The sequence below is a fragment of the Chiloscyllium punctatum genome, chromosome 6 (assembly GCF_047496795.1).
Source record: "Chiloscyllium punctatum isolate Juve2018m chromosome 6, sChiPun1.3, whole genome shotgun sequence".
NCBI lineage: Eukaryota > Metazoa > Chordata > Chondrichthyes > Orectolobiformes > Hemiscylliidae > Chiloscyllium > Chiloscyllium punctatum.
In genome coordinates, this window is record NC_092744.1 from 37,637,417 (window position 1) to 37,663,969 (window position 26,553).

Genomic DNA, 26,553 nt, shown 5'->3' on the forward strand with positions numbered 1-26,553 from the left:
GCAGGAAAGCAACACCACATGGAAAATAATATTATTCCCTGTTTCTGGTTCATGTTATCAAGAAAAGCAGATTGATAAGTATTAAGAAGAAGGCAGCTTTAAGTGCAAACTGTACTGAGGATGAAATTGCTGAAGATAACTTAGATATGTTTATTTGAAAGACAATTAAATATTTGAGCCACTGTTGAGTGCAATTTGATCCTGAGAAGTATCTCTGGATCATGAAGGCTGTGAGCACACTGCAGTTTTCAGGGTGGGAGTGCAGAGTGGAGAATGGGGAATCCACTTCCTCCAATGAATGGTGCATTAATTGTTATTGGGAATGTAAGAACAAACCAAACTCAATCTGATTTACATTCTTGACCAGTCATCAAGTTCGTTCCAGGAATGCTTCAAAATTTGTCTGTTTGACATAAAATGACAGTCCATGGGGGATCTTGTGCCAAGTACATTATCTTCATTTTACCTACATTTTTTTATGCAGCTGACCATCTAAGGTGCTGCCTACTTCCTCAGCAAGACACAGTAGGTTGCATCATGGGTGCCTTATTTTCTTTACTGCTCAGACTCTAGATGGAATTTTATGCTCCTGGAAGGAATAAAGTGAGAAGGCCACTTAATTAGGTGTAGTGGTGTTGTGTCCAAACGCTACTACTTTCTCACCTCCCGTGTAATTGAAACTGTGGTTGACTTCCGTGTCCCTTCTGCCAAATGATGCACTGAAGTGGCTAATAATGGATCATTTAAGGGCCTCATCCTGAGATTAGTTGAGATTAGCCCAGTTGCAGGTAGTCCTATTGCACACTTTTCAATGACGGTCACAACTTCCACTGTGGGATTACATACGTAGGAGCTGTTGACCTCTGATTGTCTGGCAGCTCTTGCTGAGTAGGGTCTTATTTCCAGGCAGAGATCCACCTGACTGGCATTAGGTTAGGTAAAAACAATGACTGCCGATGCTGAAAACCAAATACTGGATTAGTGGTGCTGGAAGAGCACAGCAGTTCAGGCAGCATCCAACGAGCAGCGAAATCGACGTTTCGGGCAAAAGCCCTTCATCAGGAATAAAGGCAGTGAGCCTGAAGCATGGAGAGATAAGCTAGAGGAGGGTGGGGGTGGGGAGAGAGTAGAATAGGGTACAGTGGGTGAGTGGGGGAGGAGATGAAGGTGATAGGTCAAGGAGGAGAGGGTGGAGTGGATAGGTGGAAAAGAAGATAGGCAGGTCGGACAAGTCCAGGAGACAGTTACTGAGCTGGAAGTTTGAAACTAGGATGAGGTGGGGGAAGGGGAAATGAGGAAGCTGTTGAAGTCCACATTGATGCCCCGGGGCATCAATGTGGACTTCAACAGCTTCCTCATTTCCCCTTCCCCCACCTCATCCTAGTTTCAAACTTCCAGCTCAGTAACTGTCTCCTTGACTTGTCCGGACTTGTCCGACCTGCCCATCTTCTTTTCCACCTATCCACTCCACCCTCTCCTCCTTGACCTATCACCTTCATCTCCTCCCCCATTCACCCATTGTACTCTATGCTACTCTCTCCCCACCCCCACCCTCCTCTGGCATTAGGTTAAACAGGCCATGATTTAAGCTGTCAGTGTGGATCTCTTGCTGGCTCTGTCGCTAGCAGATCAGACTCTGGCTTCTCCCCTCTAGTTAGTTCCCAATTGCTAGAGATGTACAATACCATTAATTGGGCACTAGGCTCATCTGCTCCCCAATTAGCAAATTTCAGAATAGGGACTCAATGGCAGTGCAGGCTGGGACCCAGAATTCATCTGAGGATGGGGTTCCCAATTCAACCTGGTGGAATGCATCTGTACACATTTTAATTTGTGATGCTGTGGATACGTGCTTTTAACGATAAATTGTAAAGAACTCTTCTGATGATATTTTGATTATTTTGTTGCAGGATTGTGTGTGTCAATGCAGATCACAGACAAGGAAATAAGTCTTTAGATGTCCGTCCGATTGCCAGGGTGTTTGTGAACAAGCGCAGAAGCGAGGAAATCAACAATCTGATTAATTACATAGCTCAGCTTGAAAAAGTAAAGAATACAAACACCAAAGATTCTATACACCTGATGAATGAGTTAGTTACTGCACATGTCACCAGCAAGGCAAAAGCATCTAAAACTGAAGAAAAGCTTCGACCCACTAAATTTCAGCTCCTACAGTCAAGGTTTACAAAGGTCGGTTTTCAAAGTAAACTGGAGAAGCTACAGCCTCCCGAGCCTAAGGAAGTAACACTGTTAGAACAATCCAACAGTGCTGCAGATCCTCAAAGCATTGTGGCCAAGGTTTCCAGGGTGGACAAAGGAGATACCAATGTTATTGAAGTGCGGAGTTCTACTGACTTGACAGTTAAAGAAAAATTTGAACTTGCAGATAATAAAATGGAAGCTGGTGTTTTTGAAAGACCAACTGCTGAAAGTAATATTGAAACTTTATGTCCTGCTACTGCACAAACCCATGATACTATTTCCAAATTTCCCACAATAGACAAAAGAGATACCAACTTTACTGAAATACAGACTTTCGGTTTGAAAGTTCAACAAAAATATGAACTTCCAGATGGTAAAGCAAAGGTTTCTACTCTTAGGCAATCAGATGCAGAACATAGCACAACAGCTCTTTGTCCAAATACATTACATCCAGTGGTGATGCAAACACTACATACAAAGAAATTGAATACTTGTTCAAATGCTACCAAAAAAACTGAATTGCATGTACAACATGACTCTCACATTAAAAACAAAGAAGTTATTCTGAATAAGCCAGTTGTACAAATGGTCACTGAAGTGTTAGATTCAAGTACACAATTCCAAACTGATGATAAGACAAAAGATAAATCAACAAAATCACTCAGGACTGGTAGTGATGTTAATGAAAGGTATGTACAAAATGTGAATCTTGCTGAAGATATAAACCATATATTTCCTTTAGGAGAAGCAGTTACAAACTCTTCATTATGTATTTCCAAAATAAGTCCTTCTGAAACAACCAATATCCATGAAACCAACTCCTCAATACCCAAGTATAATCCATTAGGAGACAGCAAGAAGTCTAATATTACTAACCTTCCCTATATTATAACTAATGCTGGACTGTGCTGTCCAATACCATGCACTGAAGTCTCTTCATCTATGAAAAAATGTAGTAAAGGAAATCTAACTGAAACAAGGAGGGAAAATCCAAAAGAAACAAGAAAATTACCATCCACAAGCTCAGAATTACTCTCTGATACATGTAAGATGCAAGCATTGAAAAAAAATTCAAAAAAATCAGAACCTGTTTTCACAACTGAAATTGTAACTTTGCCATATAATGAAACACATCAAGCAAAACAATATGAAGACCAAAATAAGCACACCTCCAATCTGTCTAATGGCATGAATTTTGCAGTTAAACAGCACAGTCTCATGCTAAAGGAGGAACCTCCACAAATACTACAGGAAAATGCTGAAAAACCAATTTCACAAATGAAAACCATCAAACCGTTCATCAACTTGTGCCAAAAGGAAACTCAAGAAGAAATTATTCAAAAATCATCTTCTAAAATCCTAATGCTGCCAGACAATGAAACACAAGAACTGAAAGAAGAAGATGCTCAAAATAATCACTATTTAAATAATTCTGGAGATTTTGTCAACACTACTAATCCGCTCCAAACTGTTTTACAGGAACAACCTCAGCAAATACAGAAGGGAAATGCTGAGAAAATAGCTAGTTCACAAACAAGAAGCTCACAATCATTTACTGATTCATGTAAGAATCAAATACTGAAGAGAATTCCCCAAAGATCAGGGTCTGCGATCGTTACTAAAACTCAGATTCTACCAGAAAATAAATCAAAAGACAAGAAACAGGGTGACAATCAACATAAGTATATTCCTTACAAGTTTAGTGACTCAATCAACTCAGCTGTGCAACTCTCAGTTGTGCAAGAGGAACAGCCTCAAGAAACACTAAAGGAAGTTGCTGAGACAAAAATTTCACAAATGGAAGGCTCTAAGTCATTCACTGACTCGAACGAAAAGCAAGAGCTGAAAGAAGTTCAGCAAAAACAACAATCTGTTATCACTGCTGAAATCCTGACACTTTCACCCAATGAACTGCATGAAATAAAAGATGATTATCAACACAAAGACATACACAATCAACCTAGGATTTCAATTCATGTAGCTAAACAGGGAGTGTCAGAGGAATATCTTCCCACTGTTGAGCAAGCTACCAAAACTGAGAGCACTTTCTCAGCACAGAACAACTGTCCAGGCAACATAGCTTATAACAAAGGTAAACCATGGAAATACAAGGCATATAGTTATGCTGACCCTTCAGTGGTTTCAAAATATAAGCGTAGAGTATTTGTGAGGGCTGCTGATGCAATACAATTTTCTTCACTACAAACGAGCCTTGATTTTCCATAAGTATGGCAGACAATTGGACAAAAAATTATGTAATTTCTTGAATGTGAAGGTCAGTTAATATTCTGGAGCAGTTAGTATTCTACTTAAGATATTCAGTCTTAGATTTTAAATAGTATTAATATTTCTTTTATGCAAAATCAATTATTTATTTTTAATAGGTTTTATTAATAACAACTGAATGCTAAAGGCTTCATTCCAATGATGCATTTAAAACACATGGCTTTCAAAGGAAAAGATTTTCCATAAAGCCACAAATCAGCAAGAGATAAATTGGTCAGCCATTTGCTTATTGCATTAGATGAAAACTATTACACTTTTACTTCTACTCCCTCTAGAATCAGTGGCTTTTCAAAGTATTTTTCATCAAGTTATTGTCCTTTTATGTCAAATATTTTTGTACTTTAGTGCTAAATTGATCAAATTTAAAAATCAACCACTAAATGTGATGTAACAAAAATAGAAATTATTTGGTTTCATTGCTTGCGTAATACATATTTGAGAGGATAAAAGGCTTTTGTTGCATTACACTTTGAATTAATGAACGCCATTTTCCACTGCTATTTGGCAATATAGTAGTTGCTTATTACTTTCTTCATTTAAGTAATAGTGCAAAGCATGCAAAATTATAAGCTTAATACTCTAAGCATTCCACTAACAAGAAATATAGTTTATAACATGTAAGAGACACACATGAAATATGTAAGGTGGAGTTGAGATCAAGGTCAGATTAATCATGATCTTCTTGAATGACTGAACAAAGCAACAGCCTACTCTGCTCATTCTTATTAAATTCTAAGGTATAATAACTATCATTTTTTTATACTGTTGTCAGTCACAAGTTATTCCATATTTAAATGCTGGTGCAGTCAATTCCAGATTATGTTTCTTATTCACTCATGGGATGTGGGCATTGCTGGATAGACCAGTGTCAATTGTTCAGCTCTAATTGCCCTCGTGAAGGTAATGGTGAGCTGTCTTTTGAACTGCTATAGTCTATTTGTTGCAGGAACACCCACAAAACTGTTAGGGAGGGAGTTCCACAATTTTGATGTAGCGACAGTGAAAGAACAGCAATACATTTCCAATTTAGGATAGTGAGTGGCTTGGAGAGGAGCTTGGAGGTGGGAGTTGAAACTTGTAGAGGTCAGAGCAATGTGGGCTAAGGCAAGATTTGTGGCAGAATTGAACAAGATATCTGGTGAGATGCATCTTTCTGCATCTCTTGTACATTTGCTGAGTGGTGGGGCAGGTTTCTCAGTAAACAGTGGCAAATTCCAATAAAGGGGGATTACAGTTTGCTAAATGCCATATTAACACCACAGCTGAACTTATGAATATTTAACTTCACACCTAACCAAATGCACTGAACAAGTTAGACATTGAAAATTCCTGACAATTCAAAATGAGGAACTGTAATTTCAGCTCACTTCTTGTTCCAAAGGATCTCCACATTGGAAATCGGGCACTAACATGCCACACAAAAAGGGCAAAGGCCACATGGACCTTTGGTCCATGGTTGATGGTATCCAATATGAGCCAGCCTCTAAGAACCCCCTTGACACATCTCCGATCCACTTACAGGGTGCTTCTATACTTCAAATCTGCACCAGTAACTATCATTATAATGCTGTAGTAAGGTCACTGCATGCTCAGGAAACCACACCCAGTTCATGGACTTGACTGGGTTGCACCTCTGGGCCCTTCACTTGTTGTCATAATGCTCACTCACCCTGAACCTATCTGAATTCTCACAGCATCCCTATCATACAATCTGCTGCCTTGCAATTTTGTACAGACATCGTCAGGAAACTTGTCATGGTTTCAGTAGTCCTCAGTCATCAAGGGAAAAAGCATTCAAACAAGCAGTCCTGGCACTGTAAGACAAGGGCAGCTTCTGATACTAGTCCAGTGGCTTCTACATGGTCAGTCAGTTGCTTGAAGCAATTCGAATAAAAGGTGCTCTTACCAGGGGTGAGGAACAGATTGTTGGGCAGCTTGCCACTCATCCTAAACTGTTTTCCTCTCGGAACGACAGGCAGGCTTTATAGGAGATGAAAGTGGGTCACACAACTGTCACTTTTGGTGCAGGTGGGGAAGCCTTCCAAGAGACTGAGTAGGTAGCACAGACGGCATGTGGAGTTAGCACTGTGGAGGGTTGGGAATGGGCGAGAATGAGTAAGGTGGCACCTACAGAATTTCTTCCTACAGTGTTGGACATTCCCACAGTCCGCTGCGACTGTACTGACCCTGGTGGTAATGTTGGACTGAACCTGTAGGGTTTTGTATCATGACCTTCACTGCTGGTCCTGGGGGAAGAGAAGGTTGTACATCTACAGCACTCATCCAGTACCCTGCCTGCAAAAGCAGGGCACCAACATCTCTTTGTCATGTCCAGGACAAAGGTCAGGAACTGTATAGCACAGCTCCAGATTGCAGTGCTTGTCCAAGTGCACAGTGACTTTTTCAATATTGTGAATGTCATGGATGCTGGTCTTATGGCGAATATAGTGATTGGTGAGCTATTCTGGTAATGGCACCTGTTGAATGGGGGAGAATTGGATTAGAGGGCAATCATGGGTTGGCATAAGTAGTTAGTGTGGTGTGGTTGATAAGATACAAGAAATCTTATTGGACCTCATGGTAGAATCCCTCAAAAAAATCAACTTGCATTTCGCCAAAAAATGGAAATCCATCCCGATGTATTTGCTGCCCTGATCTTTCTTGATGGTAGTGGCTGAGAGTTTATCTCACATTTCATATTTTATACTCCCATCAATATTTGGAACATCTATTGAAAACATTTTCAAAATTACAAAGTGTTTTTTAGGTTTTGATTTTATAAAGGCAAAGCTGTATTTCTATCCCCAGTATGGCTGATTGATCTGCTTGATTAGGGTCATGCACTTTATCCTCTATTGTCTGTATTAATATTTTTTTGTAGGCTGTTGAAAATACAAACTGTTATCCCCACTCACCACTTTTTATGACACATTCAAAGTTCTTTGTATCCAGTCTGGTTAGTTCAACAGTTTTTATTGATCTTCCACACCTCACAATTAGTGTGCATTTCACAAAAGATGCAGACCAGAACTAAGATTGTCAAGAACGTTGGTTACGTTTACACTCAGAACCAGCTCAAACTGACAAATTAAAAATCTCCATTTGGGGCTTGTTGCAGGTTCCTGCCATTTGGCAGTCTCAATCACTTATGTAGAGAGTTGAATTCTGTAACTGCTTTACTTGCTATTGGAATGCCTGACACTGATAATGGATGCTTAAAATAGTATGCAAGACTAACACCTTCATATTTATCCTTAAATAGTCGAGATTGGTGCCTATAAAATGTGCTTTAAAAATCTTTAAAATGCCTGATACTTCTACAGTTCTGAATTAATCAGTTAATTACATAGTATTTACACAGTCATGACATTTAAATGCACTGCTGCTGCAAGTTGAAGAAAGTGAAACAGAGCCTAAAGCAAAAGAAAACTCTAGAACCAATGGAGGAATTGAAAATACTGAAATTCCATTTTTGCCATTAGATTACCGATTTATTTGAATAGCTCACAGACTGGTTCCAATAGGAAAATCCGATTGAAAGCAAATTGGTGACTTATTTTGAATACTGGTATGCAATTTTGACAAAGTTTAGTTTCTTACTGAATTTCTCATGGAAACATGTCTTAATCTTGGAGGAAGACAGTTTTGAGAATGATTTTGCCTAGACTTCTACTTCATAATTATCCGGTAGAGCCATAATGAATTCCTCAAAACTAGGATCCAAATTTGATATCTGGTAAAGTTTCCTCCACTGAATTCTCAATATTATCCAGGGAGACAGTGTCATAGAGGTAATTTTACTAGACAAGTAATCCACAATGTTCTGGGGACATGGGTTTGGTTGTCACCATGGCAAATGGTAAAATATGAATTAAATGAAAAGCTGCCATGTAACCATTTGTCAATTATTAAAAAACCCCACCTGGTTCACTAATGTCCTTTATGGAAGGAAATATGATGTCAACCTGGTCTAACCTAATGCAAATCCAGATCCATAATAACGTAGTGACTCTAAATTAAGTATGGACAATAAATGCTGGCATAGTCAATGATGCCCACATCCCATGAATAAAAATAAACTACTTTTGCAACATCAGTATTTTCTGAGCAATTTCTATTTGTACTCCTGGAATGCCTCACTATCATGATTTCACCTTTACTCTTCACTCTCAAGTCAGAACGACCATAGTAACGATAAAAATAATCTTCTTAATGAATCCACAACTCTCATCTGCCAAAATAACACATAGATTAACATTTGAGTGAAACGAAACCTGTGGGCAAAGAAAACTACAAACATATGAAATAGGAGCCGAAATGGACCATTTGGCCACTCAAACCTGCTCTGTCATTTAATAAAATAATGGATGATCTGCTTGTATCTGGGTTTATTTTATATAGGTTGTGTCTGAACAGAATAGAGAACCAGAGCATGCAACACCACTTGTTCCCATTAACTTATTAGAAAATACACTTTGAATAAATACTTATTCTCTGAAGTTGGTTAACTTTATTATTCTAAAAGGAGACCATCCAAAACTATTCTCCCTTTACCACCTTGCCCCCATGGACCGTTGGAACTGGAAATTAGCCCTCTATGTGGGGTTTGCTTGTAGGACTACCAATCAAACAAGTTACTACACTCTGCCCAATGAATACTCCATAGAAATTATGTCTTGCTGTTACCTAGGACACTCTACATTTATAACTCTGAATAGTCACTTGGTAATGAAGCTTCAAAAGATTACCTATCCAATCTCGATGGAATTTCTAATAACATAAAAACATAATTTTATGAAGTGATCCAACTACTCTCTTTGCAACAAAAGCAGGGAAATCAATTTGGCCAAAAGCTAAATAATGATGATAGTCAAGCATGGGGTCACATCATGTGACCAGTCTGTACTAATGGAGATGAGAAGCAAAATAAGTATGATGTTGCAACCTTATTTTCACATTTACAGCACAAGGTTGAACGGGGTTTCCATGTTGCTGGTTGTCTCTGCACTTAGCATGTTAAGCAGCCAGCTTTCTTTTCTTGAAGATAATCTGCTTGTCTTAAAGGAAGTAAAACTGAAAGACAAGAAATGCTATTTTTGAATTTTTAAACAAGTAAAATTGAGCACAAGGACAAAGAAATGGGCCTAAGGTAATTGAGATGGTGTTGGAGGCATAGTGGTGATGCTGGATAGGAAGAGACATAGCATTATTCAACATGAGGCCAAGTTTCCCTCAGGGCCTTCCTGCGGGTAAGCAGGTAGCTGGTGTCAATTCCTCTGGAACCAATGACAGCTGTGACATAAGGAGTCTAATAACCCCACATTCTTAGTCAGCATTAGTGAATACATATTTAGGACATGACTCACTGCTGTCATGCTACTCAATACACAAAATCCTTATCGCTCACCTAATATTCACTCATCACCAGGTCTGTAACTCAGAGCAGAACATTAACATTCAGATACCCCATCTCACCCTCATGACACTAACAATGCTACCAGCCTCACATCTTGTCTTACTTGTTATCATATACCTTTATGTTGTCAGCCATGATAGGTACATTGTATTACACCACGTTGGACAATTAGTGACATGGCGGAAAGGAAGCAGCACAGCTCAAGTAGGGAGTAAGGATACCTGCATCTCCTGAGCCCTTTTGGAGAGGATTGTTCTCAGTATCAAGGGGCAACTGTGGCAAAGGCCGTGCCATCTGTCATCTGAGAACATTTAGGATAATGGCCTATTCTTGTCTTATGCCACTTTTAAACTTGTAGAATATGCTCCTCCTGCTTTCTGAAATAATAAACAAGCTGGACTTAGTGCAACTATGAGAACCTTGCTTCCCACCCTACTGCCTTTTTCTCATACTTGCTGATGTCCTGCACTCAGTCACCTAAGAATTGATGGCCGGCCAGAGAAAGATACTGAATTTGATAATTGACCTTAACTTGGATATCTGGGGCACAATTTCAAAATTTAGAGATGACAAAATTTGGAAGTATTGTGAATGGTGAGGAGGAGAATGATAGATTTCAAGGGTATACCTACAGGTAAGTTGAATGGGTGGAGAGAATTGTGAAATGATTCATTTTTGTAAAAAGAACAAGAGTCAATTTCAAAGAATGGTTCAATTTTAAAAGGGATGCAGAAACAGACACCTGAGGTTTATGTGCACAATTGTTGAAAGTAGCACCACAAGTTAGGCAGAAGCAGAGAATACAAAACAAGGAAGTTCAAAACACTGGTTGCTCTCAATTCTGGACACTACGTTAAAGAGGGTTTTGTAACAGCTTTGGAAAAGGTGCAGAAATCATTTACAAGAACAATTCCAGGTGTGAAGAGCTGCAGTTATGTGGAAACAGCAACATAAGAATATTTTTAAAAAACAGAGTGGATGCTTGAGACCTGAAATGCACTCGCTGAGTGTGTGAGACAGGCAGATTCAATTCTGGCTTTCAGAAAGATAGTGGATAAGCACCTGAATAGAAAAATAAATTTGAGGCGATGCAAAAAAGACAACAAAATGGGACTAGTAGAATTGCTCCTACAGACAGCTGGCACAGGTATGACTGACTGAATGGCCAATATTTTTGACTGTTCTTATTCTCTCCTTCCAACTTAACACAACAGGTCCAAAACACTCCTAGCATACTTCAACTTTTTACAATGAAGAGGTTCTTCAAAAGCACGAAGCCTGCAATTTGGGTTCCTGTCTCTTTCAGTAACATTTAAGCAGAATCCCACTTGCAACTGAACAATAGATCTTCAGCTAGTGTTGCATCAATCTGTACAATGGACATATGTGGTCCAAATAGCATCATGATAACACTGAGTCAGCTGCTTTTGGAGCCTGCAGATGATTCCTGCATATGTCCCCTTCTCAAGATGGCTTACCACAGACTTTGTCAAAAACAGCTGCCAATGCAACTTGCACCCCCAAAAGGAATATCAGATTCTGTCACACTGAAGGAAACATAATTCACATGTAACAATAGTATGACTCATTGGAAGTAATTTTTATTTTCACTGCTTTGGTAACAAACCAATGCAAATAAAAATGTTTTTTTTTCTGTAATGGATTGAAATGTCCATACCAATAGTTTACTGTTTACATAGTGAGGTGAACAGGACCCCAAATGCAGCAAAACAAAGTAATATCTTGAAAACAGTATCACCAATAAAATACTGTAGATGCTGAAAACCTGAATTAAAAACAGAAAATGCTGGACATTGCAGGCCAGGCAGTGTCTAGAGAGAGAGAGGAAAAAAGACAGCCTTAACACCTTAGGTTAATAACCTTTTATCAGAACTGGTTAATTAAAGATTACTGACCTCGCCGAGAGATCTAGTGTTCTCTGCAGGAACAAATGTTTTCAGTGGTAACTAACCACACCCTTCACCCCCACGGATTGTTACAACAGTGATGAGAAAGTGTGGTACCAACCACTTGTGGCGAAGGTAGAGTGCTATTACCGGTCTTTCTTCCGTGCAAATCTAGGGACTTTCTAGTAGGCAATGAAGGATTAATTATGAATAAGTCTCAGCAGAAGAGATTAATGACTTTGATAACAGGATGCAGTTTATTACATACCAGTAAACTATATACAGGTTACCTGAACTTCTAAACATTTTAACTACTAATAACAAAAAATAGGTGAAACGAGTGTCTCTCCACATGCAAACCAGACCAGACTCCAACCTCTGTCTGCCTCAACTGCCCAAGCTGTCTGACATCCATCCATTGGCTGCATGTTATGTCAGAATGGGCAGAACGTCAGCTTAATTGAGGTTAACCCTTTCATATGCATTACATTATACAACACCTACCAGTGAGAAAGCCCATCTGATTAAACCGCATTAGTCACTTAAGTAAAAAAACAAGTTGCTGGGTCAAAATCCTGGATTTCCCTCCCTAAGAGCATTATGTTTCTACCTACCAGTTCATGGACCACAGCAGTTCAAAAAGGGAGCTCACCACCACTTTCTCAAGGACAACTAGGGATAGACAATAAATACTGGCCACCAGCCACATCCACATCCCTTGAGAGAGAGAGAACAAAAAAAATCAGCAAGCTTGTCAGCCTATCAATATCCTTGCCAATGGATCCACCTCAACAGAAGTAGCTGCCAATCAGAGGCTGGTAACCATTGGGAGCTGCAGAATGTTGCCAGAGGCTCAGGATGCAGTTATAAAGAGCTGCATTGTTGTGTAGGAAACTACAGGTAACAAGGGCCAGGGTTTATGGGAAAAGGGGTTTCAGTGGCAAAGATGGGGTAGCGTTATAGTTTTCAGTGGCAACCTCAATGTCCCCTATTGATGCCCCAGCTTGGAGCAAAATGAGCCCAATGCAACAGGCAGACGACCTTGGTTTCTCAGTTGGCCTTTCTCAGGTAATTGGGCCAGTGGCAGGTTGGGGATCTTAAGTGGTCATTCATTGACCTCAATTTGATGATGGGCTGCGAAAGTGGGACATGAACCTTCCTGCTCAGAACTGGACTGCGGAAAAGGGGACAGGTATCTCACCAGTGCCAACTGACTATTTACTCTTCCCATCACCTGTATGAAAGGAAATCCTACCTATTAATTCTGTTTATAGCTACAGACGCTACCTAATGTGCTCAGTATTTCACAAGATGTAGTGCACATTTTAGCCAAGCATGGATTTTAAATTGTACATAATGCAACATATTAATATAAAAAAAACTTGAGGAAATGTTAGAAATCCTGTAATATGGCATATCAATAATTATTTGATAAGTTGTATGAAGTATTCATAAATATTCTTCCCTCCATTACTTAAGTGAGCTGTCATACTAGTGAAATGTAACACAAATTTCCCAGGTAGCTGAGATTCTATTTGAAGGTTGTGAAATACATAAGTCACTAAAGTAAGTAATTTGTGATCAAAATTAATAGCTCAGTTTTTGTTCAGTGTACAAGTACCATTTATTGTTGCAGTTCAGAATGATATAAAATACTGAACTAAAGGAATATGCTTCCTTTTCATAAGTGTCCAAACAGTTTGTAGTAAGAGCACCTAAACTCATTCGACAGTCACATGAAAAGTAAGGTATTCTTAAATCTCTGTCTTTATGCACAGTTGTCCAAATAAACAAAGTTGAATTCATTCTGAATTTTCTTCCTCCACAAATGTTACCAAGGCAGCATTTCGGTTAGCTTGGGAACCCTCTTTGTAGAGAACTTTCGCGATCACACCAGACTTTGGTGCTTTTATTGTATGCTGAAAAATAAATACAGACACAACTTTTACCTTTTCCCAAATTAATATGATAAAAATGTCTGAGAAAGGCAATTCACCTCATCTGAGTTTATCTATCCAGCCAGACCTTGTACTCCACATTGTTCCAACTACATAATTAATAAAATAAACCAACAAAAAACAAAAATTAAAAAAAATTCCAAAACATTTGCCTCCACTATTGTACTTGGAAATCCATTATCGTGAATAAATGCCATTTTGAAATTAGCCGCAAATTCACTGTCCAGGTCATCTTGCTATAACACGTGTTTAATTAACACAAATTCCCTGTAATGTGATTGATGAATTGAGGTCTCTTTTTAAAGCACAAACTTTTAAAATGTGTGTTGGCTGTAACACGATTAAATCACCAACACTTCAAGTGCTATTTCTAGAATGCTATTTTTCTATAACACAGGGTTGTACAAGAATGCAATCACCACGCTATAGAAGAACTACTTGTCTTAGTTTAAATTGCCTTTACAATCTGATGTAAAGTAGTATGTTTACTGTTTCCAAATTGTTTACTATCTTGTAGATTTTTGTAAGATTCTATCTCAGCCAAATACTTTCTAAATAACAAAAGTTCAAATATCTCCCATATTTCCTAGTGATTAGTCTCAAGTTCTTCTCCAAAATCCTTCAAGCACTTGCATTTCTTCATTTGTGTCTAGGTGATAAGAAGTAGACAAAACAATGAAGTTGTGATCTGACTAATGTCTTTGCATTTGTTGAGAATAACTTCATCTGATTTATAGTCTAATGTTTTCATTTCATAATTTAGCATTCAGGTGTACTTGCCTTAATTGCTACTGTGCAGTGGTTAGAAATGTTAATTGCCAAGTATTATTGGAGCTCTTGATTGATCTCAACTTAATCCTTGTCTTTCGTGATCCCATAAACATGTGTATTATTTAATTTCTTCCTATATGCAGGAATTTTCAATTATCAATATCATTTACTATATCACAAGAAACTAAAAATATTTAACTGTTAATGTTCACATATTGTAAATCATTTTCCTCCGAAAGTGAATTAATATTCCAGTCAGCAATATGCATCAGATAGAGGAATTGTTGTTGTTCAAACACAGCATTGCATTCTAAAGAAAGTTTGTGCATGTTAGGTAGCATATTACAAATTTTATTTTGTCTTGCTTCTGTTAATTTATTTTTAAGAAAATGATGCTTAAACAAAAACTGTTGCTGACCTTACTGTGGAGAATTTTTCTAAACCCAGAGGTGTGACATGTTTGGATGCAGTCATTAATCCTACGATGTTTCAGTGAGCTTATGATTAAACTATGTGCATGTTGATTTGGCTCTCTTACAAATGCATGCTCACTAACACCTCTCAGTATTTCTCATATGTCACTAACATTCATGCTCGAAACAAAAATAAATCAATTTCCACAAATGTAAAGGTAGGAAATTGCCAATTAATTTTTTTTCAATAAAGGATACATTTCTTTATCGGCATTCTTTTAAGAAAGACCTAATAATAAGTGAAAATTTTCTTAAGTAGCAGTCTTGTCTGAGTGGTAGTATTTTTGGAACTGATTCAGAAGGTTATGGGTTCAAGCTCCACTCAGAGACTTAAACATCTAAACTAGAGTGATACTTCAGTGATATGATGAGATGACACTGCATGCGATTGGAGGTGTCTTATTTGAGATTGGACGTTAAACTAAAGCCCCATTTGCCCTCTCAGATTGACATAAGTTAACTTGTGGTGCTGTATGAAGATTAGTGTGTGAGGGAGTTCTCCTGGGTAGTGTTTATCCCTCAGTGAATATCATCAAAACAATTTTCTTTTGTGCTTTTAGGAGATGTGGGATAGCTACCTAGAACAGCACTTTCCGCCTATTTCAAATTACCCTTTAGAAGACAGTGGTGAGCTGCCTTCCTGAACTGCAATAGGAGTTGCATGGGAGATGCATGGGAGGTCCACTCACAATTCTGTCACAAAGGGATTCCAGGATTGAGACCCAGCAAAATTGAAATAATGGGAATATAGTTTAAAGTCAAAATGGTTTTTGGCTTGGAGAGGTACTTAGAGGTAGAGGTGTATTTATGCATCTAGTACCCCTATCCTTCCAGATAGTATAGCTTGTAGGATTAGAAGGTTTATCTAGGCAGAAAACAAGATTCTGCATGAGATCGTGCTCCTACATTTATACAAGGAGAATTTCATCAGTATTGAAAATAGTCTCAATGAATTATATCACTGAGATCATAAGACTTAGGAGCAGAGGGAAGCCATTTAGCCCATTTAGCCTACTCTGCAATGCTAGTAGATAATGACTGATCCGATAATTCCCAACTTCACTTTTCTGCCTTTTCACCAGAACCCTAAATTCCGAAACTGCTCATTAAAAATTTGTCAATTTCAGTCTTGAATGCACTTAACTACCCAGCCTCAACTGCCCACTGCAATAAAGAATTCCACATATTTACTACTTTTAGAGAAGGGCACCCTCCTCATCTCTTAAATGGATAAGTCCTTATTCTGAGATTTTGCCCTCTGGTCCTTGACTTTTGCATAAGGGGTAACAACCTTTCTGCTTCTACCTTGTCAAGTCCCTTAAAAATCTTGTATGTTACAATAAGGCCACCTCTCATTCTTTTAAACTCCAATAAGGAGAGGTCCAACCAACTAAACCTCTCCACATAACACTGACTCTCCATTCCCAGGATCAGCCGAGTGACTTCTCTCTGGACTGGCTCCAATGCCAGTACACCTTTCCTTAGATAAGGGGCCAAAATTCACAGTATTCCAGTTGTGGTCTAAGTAATGCCTTGTATAGATTTTGCAAGACATTTCTATTTCATAGATCCCCTTTAAAATATACTAGCTTTTCAAGATTTATGGACAAGAATTCCAAAACTCCTATGATTTATAGTTTTCTGTGGTTTTTCCTAAAGTTAAATACTCAGCTTCTCTATTTTTCTTGCCAAAGTTCATAATCTCACATTTTATTCCATTTGCCAAGTTTCTGCCTACTAGCTCAACTTGTCTATATCCCTCTGCAGACTCTGTCACCCTCATCATTTGCCTTCCCACATGTTTTTGTGTCGTCTGCAAATCTGGCTATAGTATATTCACTTTTCTCATCCAAGTCATTAAAATATATTATAAATAAGTATGAAAATGTGTTGCTGGAAAAGCGCAGCAGGTCAGGCAGCATCCAAGGAGCAGGAGAATCGACGTTTCGGGCATAAGCCCTTCTTCAGCAACACATTTTCAGCTCTGATCTCCAGCATCTGCAGTCCTCACTTTCTCCTATAAATAAGTATGGCCCAGCACTGATCCCTGCATCTCTTCACTTACAGGTTACCATCTTAAAAATGCCTCCTTATCCCAACTCTGTCTTCTACTAGTTAGCAAATCCTCTTTCGAAGCTAATATACTACCTCCAAGTAACCCACGTATGGTACCCTATCAATCACCTTCTGAAAAATCCAAATACATTACTTCCAATGGTTTCCCTTTATCTATCCTGCTTGTTGGCTCTTGAAAGAAATCTAATTTGTTAGGCATGATTTCTACTTTGTGAAGCCATGTTGACTCTGCTTGATTTTATTATGTACTCCTACATGATTTGCTCTTACATCCTTTATAATAGACTACAACATTTTCCCAATAACATGCTAAGATATCTAGCCTGTGGTTACCAATTTTTTTAAATCATCTTCCCTTTTGTAAATAAGGAGCTACATTAGAAGTTTTCCAATTCTCTATGACTTTTCTGGAATCTAAGGACTCTTAGAAGATTACTACCAGAGGGTCCACCATCCCTCCAGCTACTACTTCTAATATCCTCAGAGATAGTCCATCAAGTCCAGGGAATTATTCTGTCTTTAGTTCCAACAGTTACCCTAGCCCTGTTGCTCTAATTATGGCTATTGCATCAATTTCTCATCTCCTTTTGTCTCTTGACTATTTAGTATGTTTGGAATGCTAGTAGTGTTTTCTACTATGAAGACTGACGAACGGGTATTTACTCAACTACTCTGCCATTTGTTGGTTCCCCATTATTCCTCCAGCCTCATTTTCTAAGGGACTAAGGTTAACTTTGGCGAACCTCTTCACTTTTATATAATTTAAGCAGCATTCCCTTAAAAATTATTTTCCCCTTCTTTTTGTTTTTTATAGTTTTCCCATTTCAAGGCTTACCACTAATCATTGCCACATAGTATGTTTTTCTTTCGACTTGATGCTATTCTTAACATCCTGGTTAACCATGTTTGACTTATCTTTTTCCCAGAACTCTTCTTCTTCACTGTAAAGTATCTTTACTATGAGCCATAAACTGTTTTCCTAATCATCTGGCATTATTCTTCAATTTTCTTTGCTATTAAACCCTTTCCCAGTCCTCTCCAGCCAGTTTTGTCCTCATTCCATTATAATTCCTCTTTTTTAAGTTTAACATAGGATCAATGGTCGAAATAACTATGCCTCAAGGTGAATGCCATATTAAGATCATTGCTTTCTAGGCCAGAAAGATCAGATCTTTCACTCTAATGTAATTTATTAAACCTGCCTAATTTCACATCACCAGATCTAAAACAGCCCGATTCCTGCTATTTGATTATACTATTCGAGGAAACTGTTCTAAATACACACAATGAATTCTTCTTTGCAGCTACCTCTGCCAATCTGACTATTCCAATCTACAAGAAGATTAAAATCACCCATGATTAATATTCTGTCTTTTTTTGATGTGCGCTCATCTCATAATTTGTTCTCTTTCCTATTGTATAATTACAGCTATGGGCCTAAATACTACTCACATCAGTGTCTTTTTGCCTTATTTCTTATCTCCATCCACATGGATTCTACAACTTCCAATCCAATATAACTTCTTGATGTTGTACTTAAATCATCCCAATCTACCAATGCTACCCCACCACCCTTTCCATCTTTTCTTTCAAAAAATCATAAAACCACCTGAATATTTAGTTCTCAGCCTTAATCTCCTGGTAGCTATGCCTTTGTAATGGCTGTAAGATCATATTCATGAACCACTAGCCATATATTAATATGCTGTTGGTAGCCTTGATCAAAATGATAAACATTCACAAAACATGAATCACTATTTAAATAAAAGCTATGATGTAGAGGTGCCGGTGTTTGACCGGAGTGGACAAATTCAGAAGTCACACAACACCAGGTTAGATTCCAACAGGTTTACTGGAAATCACAAGCTTTCAGAGAGCTGCTCCTTAGTCAGGTGAAGGACTTCTGATTTCAAATAAACCAGTTGGACTAGAACCTGGTGTCATGTGACTTCTGACTAAATAAAACCTAGATAAACTCACGTTTCAGATAAAGACTCTTCAGTATTAATCCCTCCACATCCAAACAGGTTTAGGGCTGAAATCAAATTCTTGGATACCCATTGTTGACAGATTTAAAACATACAGTATGTAACCTTTCCCAATTAACAGTGATTGGAAAAGATCAAGTAAAATGCTTACATTGGATAGCCTATATAACTGTGTCTTTAAATCAACTGTTAGACTATCTGTTACACCTGCATCTGAACAGAATCTGAATGTTGTTGGAAGAGGAGTCCCCTGTATCAGTAAGAAACTGCCTGCAGTGTTACATTTCTTGGCATTTGTCATGTGAATACTCCCTTTAAACAACAATTTCAGAATAATTCAACCTTTTAGTATTAAAATTATAAAGACAAAATAAAGTGAAACCTATATTGTTTTAGACAGAATATATTTGCTCACCTCCATTTTCATAGCTATCATCACCATTAGTGCGTCTCCAGCCTTGACATGATCACCTTCCTTAACAAACACCTTGAAAATAGGGATAATCATTTGTTACAATTTGCAATAGCCAGGATCATATGCAGTCACATCACAGAATGAAATGCTGTATCATATTCCATACCCAGTTAAACCATGTCTTTCTCTTCCATTCTAACGTATTCAATGTATGACTTTGTGAAGTATTATATTACATTCCAATATCTTGACTAAATTACAGGCTATCTTGCAATGCAAAGAAGTTTGAAAATATAGAATATTTGCCAAGATTCTAAAATCTAATAAATCTAACGTGAGACACTATAGGCATGCAAGCAAAAATATTAGGAGCATTGTAGGTAGATGGTGAAATACACAATCTAGCCTTGTCCTGTATGAAGTCACAGGATTTGAGGTTCTGTGGCAATATTGCTCCAAAGTTAATTGTTTTTTTTATCATACCACAAAAAATTGAAAATATTTAACTGTGAACTCTTAAGTTTTGTAAGTAACATTTCTTCTAAAACTATTAATAATCTGGCCAACATTTTGTATCAGAAAGAGGAATTACCATTAACCCAGTGAGAAAAATAATATAATCGTGTGGGATGGAATCCTGGCTTGTAAACAATGCATATTAAAACTGGATGATGATCCTATGATCCTATCAGGATGGGAATCTTTCTACTTCATCATGTATCTATACAGTTTGGATAATGGCAGGGTGGATTTTATTGGGAAGTAGTACTCTAAAATAGCAGCCATTACACAAAGAAGGAATCAATAAGCACATTTTCAATACATATTATCATCAGTTTTAAATAAACTTAGACAGTGATGCTTAATAAATATGTGCCAATTATCCCTTGCAACTTGCCAGGAGTCAGACCGTTAAACTATTCCCTTATTTCTCTTTTGCATAAATAATAGTTGTGTGGTAGCTCTTAATTTTCCATTTGGTGGTTACTTAACCTTAGACTTAGCAAGACTATCAGTTGGGAAAAAGTGAGGACTGCAAATGCGGGAGATCAGAGTCAAAAAGTATGGCGCTGGAAAAGCAGAGCAGGTCAGACTTTCAGTTTTCAAGATTCCCTGTCATGGTTCAAAATACATGACATTCCCATGAAATATATTTCCCATGAATCCTCATCCTACAACAACTTGTCATTGGACAAGCATATGGACGTACATGGAATAGTGTAGGTTAAATGGGCTTCAGATTGGTATGACAGGTCGGCGCAACATCGGGGACCAAAGGGCCTGTACTGCGCTGTAATGTTCTATGTTCTATAACTCTGATGCTCCCAAGGTCTCACAATGTCCTTTCTCACTGGCCTTAGATTCTGAAGTTGTCCTAGTGTTCCTACTCCCTTCTTATGTTTCTCAGACAAATCTTACAGCACTGCTGAAGCCTGAGGTCTCTTTCAAAATTCTGCTAGAAACCACTGTGTCTGAATACAACTGCATTCCTTAATGCTTTGGACCGATTGCCAGCAACAATTTTGCAACCGTGCACAACACTTCTTTTTAAAATATTTCACCTTGAGCAATGCTATGGAAAATACACAATGGATTGATACTGTTCGGTTTATGATTAACGCAAGTACAATTCCAATAAAAATTAATTAACATAACATTGTTATTCTTTTATATAAACAGAAAATAAATTACTTTTAAAAGAGAAATGCACAATTCTACTGTGAAACAGACGGTCATTTACTTTATCATGAGCAGCAAACAATTTTTTCTCTATCCATGTACTTTTAAAAAAATAAATCTGTTCAGCTTGCTTGATTTACACACGTACTGTGTTTCAGATGAAATTGGAGAACACTTGGCTTAACTGCTGATGTAACTTTGATCAGCATGGCTGCCAAAGCCTGAGGTGTAATTATTTAAAATGTGCTAAAATTGAAATAAAATAGTGCAACTCAGATACTGAAGTCATTTTTCTTAACTAATGGAATTTTCTTTATCATCGTAGTAAGCATTAGAAGACTATTGTTGTTGATATTTGAATTATAGAATCCCTACCATATGGAAACAGGCTCTTCAGCCCAAGTCCACACCAATCCTCCGAAGAGCATTCCCCGACCCCACTACTCTACATCTTACCCCCAACTAAAGCACCTAACCTACACATGCCTGATTACTATGGGCAATTTAGCATGGCCAATTCACCTAACCTGCACATCTTTGGATTGTCGAAGGAAACCAGACCACCTGGAGGAAACCCATGCAAACTGCACACAGACAGTTACCCAAGGCTGGGAGGCAACTGTGCTAACGACTGAACCACCGTACCACCCTAAAAACTGGCACACTGAAATCAATAGAAATTTATCCATGAGACTCGGGTTCAAACACAAGTTAAAAATGAGGAAGGCTGTCACTGTCTCCAGTTTCCCGTCAAATTTAAAAGCAACAAGTCTGATATTTTAAAGTTTATTTGTCATGAGGCTAAGCATTTACAAATAACAAGGGCTTTAGTTATCTGGCACTACACCATGTTAAATTGGATAGATCTCACTCTAAACATTCCTAAGACATTGTGGGCAATCAGTAGCAACAGAATTGTAATCAAACTAGATGTCATGGCCTGCCATATGCACACACCACCATTACCAGGAATCAGTCTGGTTCTAAAGAAGACCCAGGAGGCATACATAAGAATAATGGGCAACCTGTTGAAGTTTCAATACAGAATTACTTGTATGCCAAACAACATAAAACAGCAAATACCAAACAGAGCTAAGTGATTCCACAACAAATCAGATCTTTGTTCTGTAGTCTTACCATTTCTAGTCGTGAATGGGGATGGACAATTAAACAACTCACTGGAGGTGGAGGCTCCACAAATACCCCCATCCTCAAAAACAGGGTAGCCTAACACACTAGTGTAAAAATGACTAGGCTGAAGCATTAGCAACCATCTTAGGTCGAAAGCGCCAAGCGGATGATTCACCTTAATCTCCTCTGGAGGTCCAGGCATCATGGACACCAAATTTCAGTCAATTCGATTCATTCCAAAATGATATCAAGAAGGAACATCAACTGAATTTTGCAAAAACTATGGGTACCGACAACATTCCAGCAAAAGTATTGTACGCTGCTCAGAACTTGCAGTGCCAGAAGCTGTTCTAGCACAGTTATAACATTGGCATCTACCTGGTAATTTGGAAAACTGCCCTGTTATTTTCTGTACACAGAAAACAGGTCAAATACAACCTAGTCACCAACTGCCCGATCAATCTACTCTTGATCACCAGTAAAATGATGGAAGGAGTTATCAACAGTGCTATTAAGCAATGCTTATTTAACAATAACCAACTTACTTATGCTCGGTTTAGCTTCCATCAGGGTCATCAGTCAACTCCTGACCTAATTACAGCTATGTTGCAAGCACAGACAAAAAAGCTGCACTCCAGAGGCAAGGTGAGGGAAGAATGCCTGACCTTGGCATCAAGGCTTTATTTGACCGAGAATGCCATCAAGGAACTCTTAGCAAAATTTGACTCAATAGAAATCCGGGGGAAACTCTCTGCGGGGTGGAGTCATACCTCGCACAACTTATCAAGGAATAGCTACTATGTGTCCTTGATATGTATGTACCTGCCGGCAGAGAGAAAGTGGTCAAGCAAGAAAGTCGTGGTTGACTAAATAAGTTGAATCTCTTGTCAAAAGGAAGGCAGAGGCTTATGTTAGGATGAGATGTGAAAGCTCAGTTAAGGCACTTGAGAGTTACAAGCTAACTGGGAAAGACCTAAAGAGAGAACTAAGAAGATCCAAGAGGGGACATGAGAAGTCGTTGGCAGTTAGGATCAAGGAAAACCCTAAAGCCTCCTATAGGTATATCAGGAATAAATGAATGACTAAAGTAAGATTAGAGCCAGTCAAGGACTGTAGTGGGAAGTTGTGCGTGGAGTCTGAGATTGGAAAAGAGCTAAATGAATGTTTTTCTTCGGTATCCACACTGTAAAAAGACAATGTTGCCGAGAAGAATACTGAGATACAAGCTATTAGACTAGACAGGATTGAGGTTCACAAGGAGGAGGTGTTAGCAATTCTGAAAAGTGTGAAAATAGATAAGTCCCCTGGGCAGGATGGGATTCATCCTAGGATTCTCTGGGAAGCCAGGGAGGAGATTGCAGGTCTTTGGCTTTGAGCTTTATGTCATCATTGTCTACAGGAATAGTGTCCAAAGACTGGAGGATAGCAAATGTTGTCCCCTTGTTCAAGAAGGGGAGTAGAGACAACCCTGGTATTATAGACCAGTGAGCCTTACTTCAGTTGTGGGCAAAGTGTTGGAAAAGGTAATCAAAAATAGAATTTATAATCATTTAGAAAGGAATAAGTTGATTAGAGATAGCCAACATGGTTTTGTGAAGAGTGGGTCGTGCCTCACAAGTGTTATTGAGTTCTTTGAGAAGGTGACCAAACAGGTGGATGAGGGTAAAGCGGTTGATGTGGTGTATATGGATTTCAATAAGGCATTTGAAAAGGTTCCCCATGGTAGGTTATTGCACAAAATACAGAGGCATGGGATTGAGGGTGATTTAGCTGTTTGGATCAGAAATTGCTAGCTGAAAGAAGACAGAGGGTGGTGATTGATGGGAAATTTTTATTCTGGAGTTCACTTACTAGTGGTGTTTTGGGTCTACTGCTGTTTGCCATTTTTATAAATGACCTGGATGAGGGCATAGAAGGATGAGTTAGTAAATTTGCGGATGACACTAAGATTGATGGAGTTGTGGATATTGCCAAAGGATGTTGCAGGTTAGAGGGACATAGATAAGCTGCAGAGCTGGGCTGAGAGGTGGCAAATGGAGTTTAATGTGGAAAAGTGGGAGGTGATTCATTTTGGAAGGAGCAACAGCAATAAAGAGTACTGGGCTAATGGTAAGATTCTTGGTAGTGTAGATGACAGAGAGATCTCTGTGTCCATGTACATAGATCCTTAAAAGTTGTCACCCAGGTTGATAGGGTTGTTAAAAAGGCATATGGTGTGTTAGCTTTTATTGGTAAAGAGTTTGAGATTCGGAGCCACAAGGTCATGTTGCAGCTGTACAAAACTCTGGTGTGGCCACACTTGGAGTATTGCATACAATTCTGGTCACTGCATTATAGGAAAGACATGGAAGCTTTGGAAAGGGCTCAAAGGCAATTTATTATGATTTTGCCTGGTATGGAGGGAAAGTCTTATGATAAAGGCTGCTGGACTTGAGGTTGTTTTCGTTAGAGAGATGAAGATTGAGAGGTAACTTAATTGAGACATATAAAATAATCAGAGGGTTAGATGGGGGTGTCAGTGAGAGCCTTTTTCTTCGGATGGTGATAGCTAGCACGAGGGGACATAGCTTTAAACTGAGCGGTGGTAGATATAGGACAGATATCAGAGGTAGTTTCTTTACTCAGAGAGTCGTAGGGATGTGGAACACCCTGCTTGCAACAGTAGTAGGCTTATCAACTTTACTGGCACTTACATGGTCTTTGGATAAAGATATGGATGAAAATGAAATAGTGTAGGATAGATAGGCTTGAGATTGCTTCCATAGGTCGGCGCAACAGAGGGTCAAAGGGCCTGTACTGTGATGTTCTATATTGTAAAGAAAGATAGTTGTGATTGTTGAAGGTCAATCATCTCAAATCCAGGACATCACTGCATGATTCCTTAGGATAGGCTCTCAGGCCCAACCAGTTTTAGTTCCTTCATCAATGTCCATTCCTCCAATACAAGATAAGAAGTAGAGATGTTTGCTAATGACTAAACAATGTTTAGCACCATTCACGACTCCTCAGATAATGGAAACGTCCATGTTAAAATGCAGCAAGACCTGGACAATATCTAGGTCTGAATTGAAAAATAACAAGTGACATTAATGCCACACAAAGGTTAGGCAATGACCACCTCCAATAATAGACAATTTAAGGATATCTTGTTCTTTCTCTCCCCACTATAAACATTCTGGAAGTTACCATCAATCAGAAATTGAACTGGATAAGGCATACATTGTTTTCTTTCTCTCCTAAAAAAAGGGTGGCAGTGTAGCTCAGTGGTTAGCACTGCTGCCTCACAGCACAAGCGTAACTGTCTGTGTGGAGTTTGCGCGTTCTCCCAGTGTCTGCATGGGATTCCTCTGGGTGCTCTGGTTTTCTCCCACCAGTCAAAAGTTGGCCATGCTAAAATACCCACAGTGTTCAGGGATGTATACATTAGGTGCATTAGCCATGGGAAATGCAGGGTTGCAAGGATAGGGCAGGTGGGTGGGATGCTCTTCGGAGCATTGGTGTGGGCTTGTTGGGCCGAATGGCCTGTTTTCATACTGTATGGATTCTATGATCCTATATGACAAAGTACTGTGGCAACTAAAGCAGGCCAAAGGTTAGAAATCCTGCAATGAATAACCCACCTTCTGACTCCCCAAAGCCTGTCCACCATTTCCAAAGCACAGGTCAGTAGTGTAATGGAGTACTCTTCACTGGGGAGCACTCCCACTCTAACAACACAAGTTGTCTGACATCAACCAGGACAAACTATACGCACCATATCCACAAATAACCACTGCCCTATCTACAAGATGCTCTGAGAAATTCACCAAGACTCCTTCAATAGCAGCTTCCAGACGTATGACCACTACTATCTATAATGTCAAGGACAGTGGACAATGGGAACACCACCAGCTCTAAATTCTATTCCAAGCCTCTCACCATCCTAACTTGAAAATATATTGCCAATCCTTCTGTGTCACTTGATCAAAATTCTGGAACACCCTCCATAGCAGCATTGTGGCTGCACTACACCAAATAGACTGTTGCTCAGTTTACTCAGTGAATTTGATAACTTGCTTCCCTCCAAAGGCTGGAAATGTTAACGTTTTTTGATTGTGAGCTACAATCTTGGACCATGCATATATTTCACAACCCTGATCAAAATGTAAGTAGTGTTAAAAAATAAAATATGGTATCTAAGATTAAAACTTTTGCGAAAATTCTTTTTCCTTTCAAGTGTTCTCAATATTGGTATTATGGCAAGATGATCT

General features: G+C 38.7%; 2 protein-coding genes across 2 annotated transcripts in view; one reads left to right on the top strand and one right to left on the bottom strand.

Annotated features, from left to right (window-relative positions):
- Positions 1–7,408, top strand: part of LOC140478878 (uncharacterized) — a 31,355-nt gene extending 23,947 nt beyond the window's left edge. Inside the window, exon 8 of the mRNA XM_072572444.1 lies at positions 1,911–7,408. Coding sequence (XP_072428545.1) covers positions 1,911–4,428 — 2,518 coding nt within the window. The 3' untranslated portion in view covers positions 4,429–7,408. The remainder of the gene's footprint in view (positions 1–1,910) is intronic.
- Positions 7,409–12,045: 4,637 nt separating this feature from the next.
- Positions 12,046–26,553, bottom strand: part of mccc1 (methylcrotonyl-CoA carboxylase subunit) — an 80,799-nt gene continuing 66,291 nt past the window's right edge. Inside the window, exons 18-19 of the mRNA XM_072572448.1 lie at positions 19,493–19,564; positions 12,046–13,730 (exon numbers count right to left, since the gene is read on the bottom strand). Of these exons, the coding sequence (XP_072428549.1) occupies positions 13,614–13,730; positions 19,493–19,564 (189 nt within the window). The 3' untranslated portion in view covers positions 12,046–13,613. The remainder of the gene's footprint in view (positions 13,731–19,492; positions 19,565–26,553) is intronic.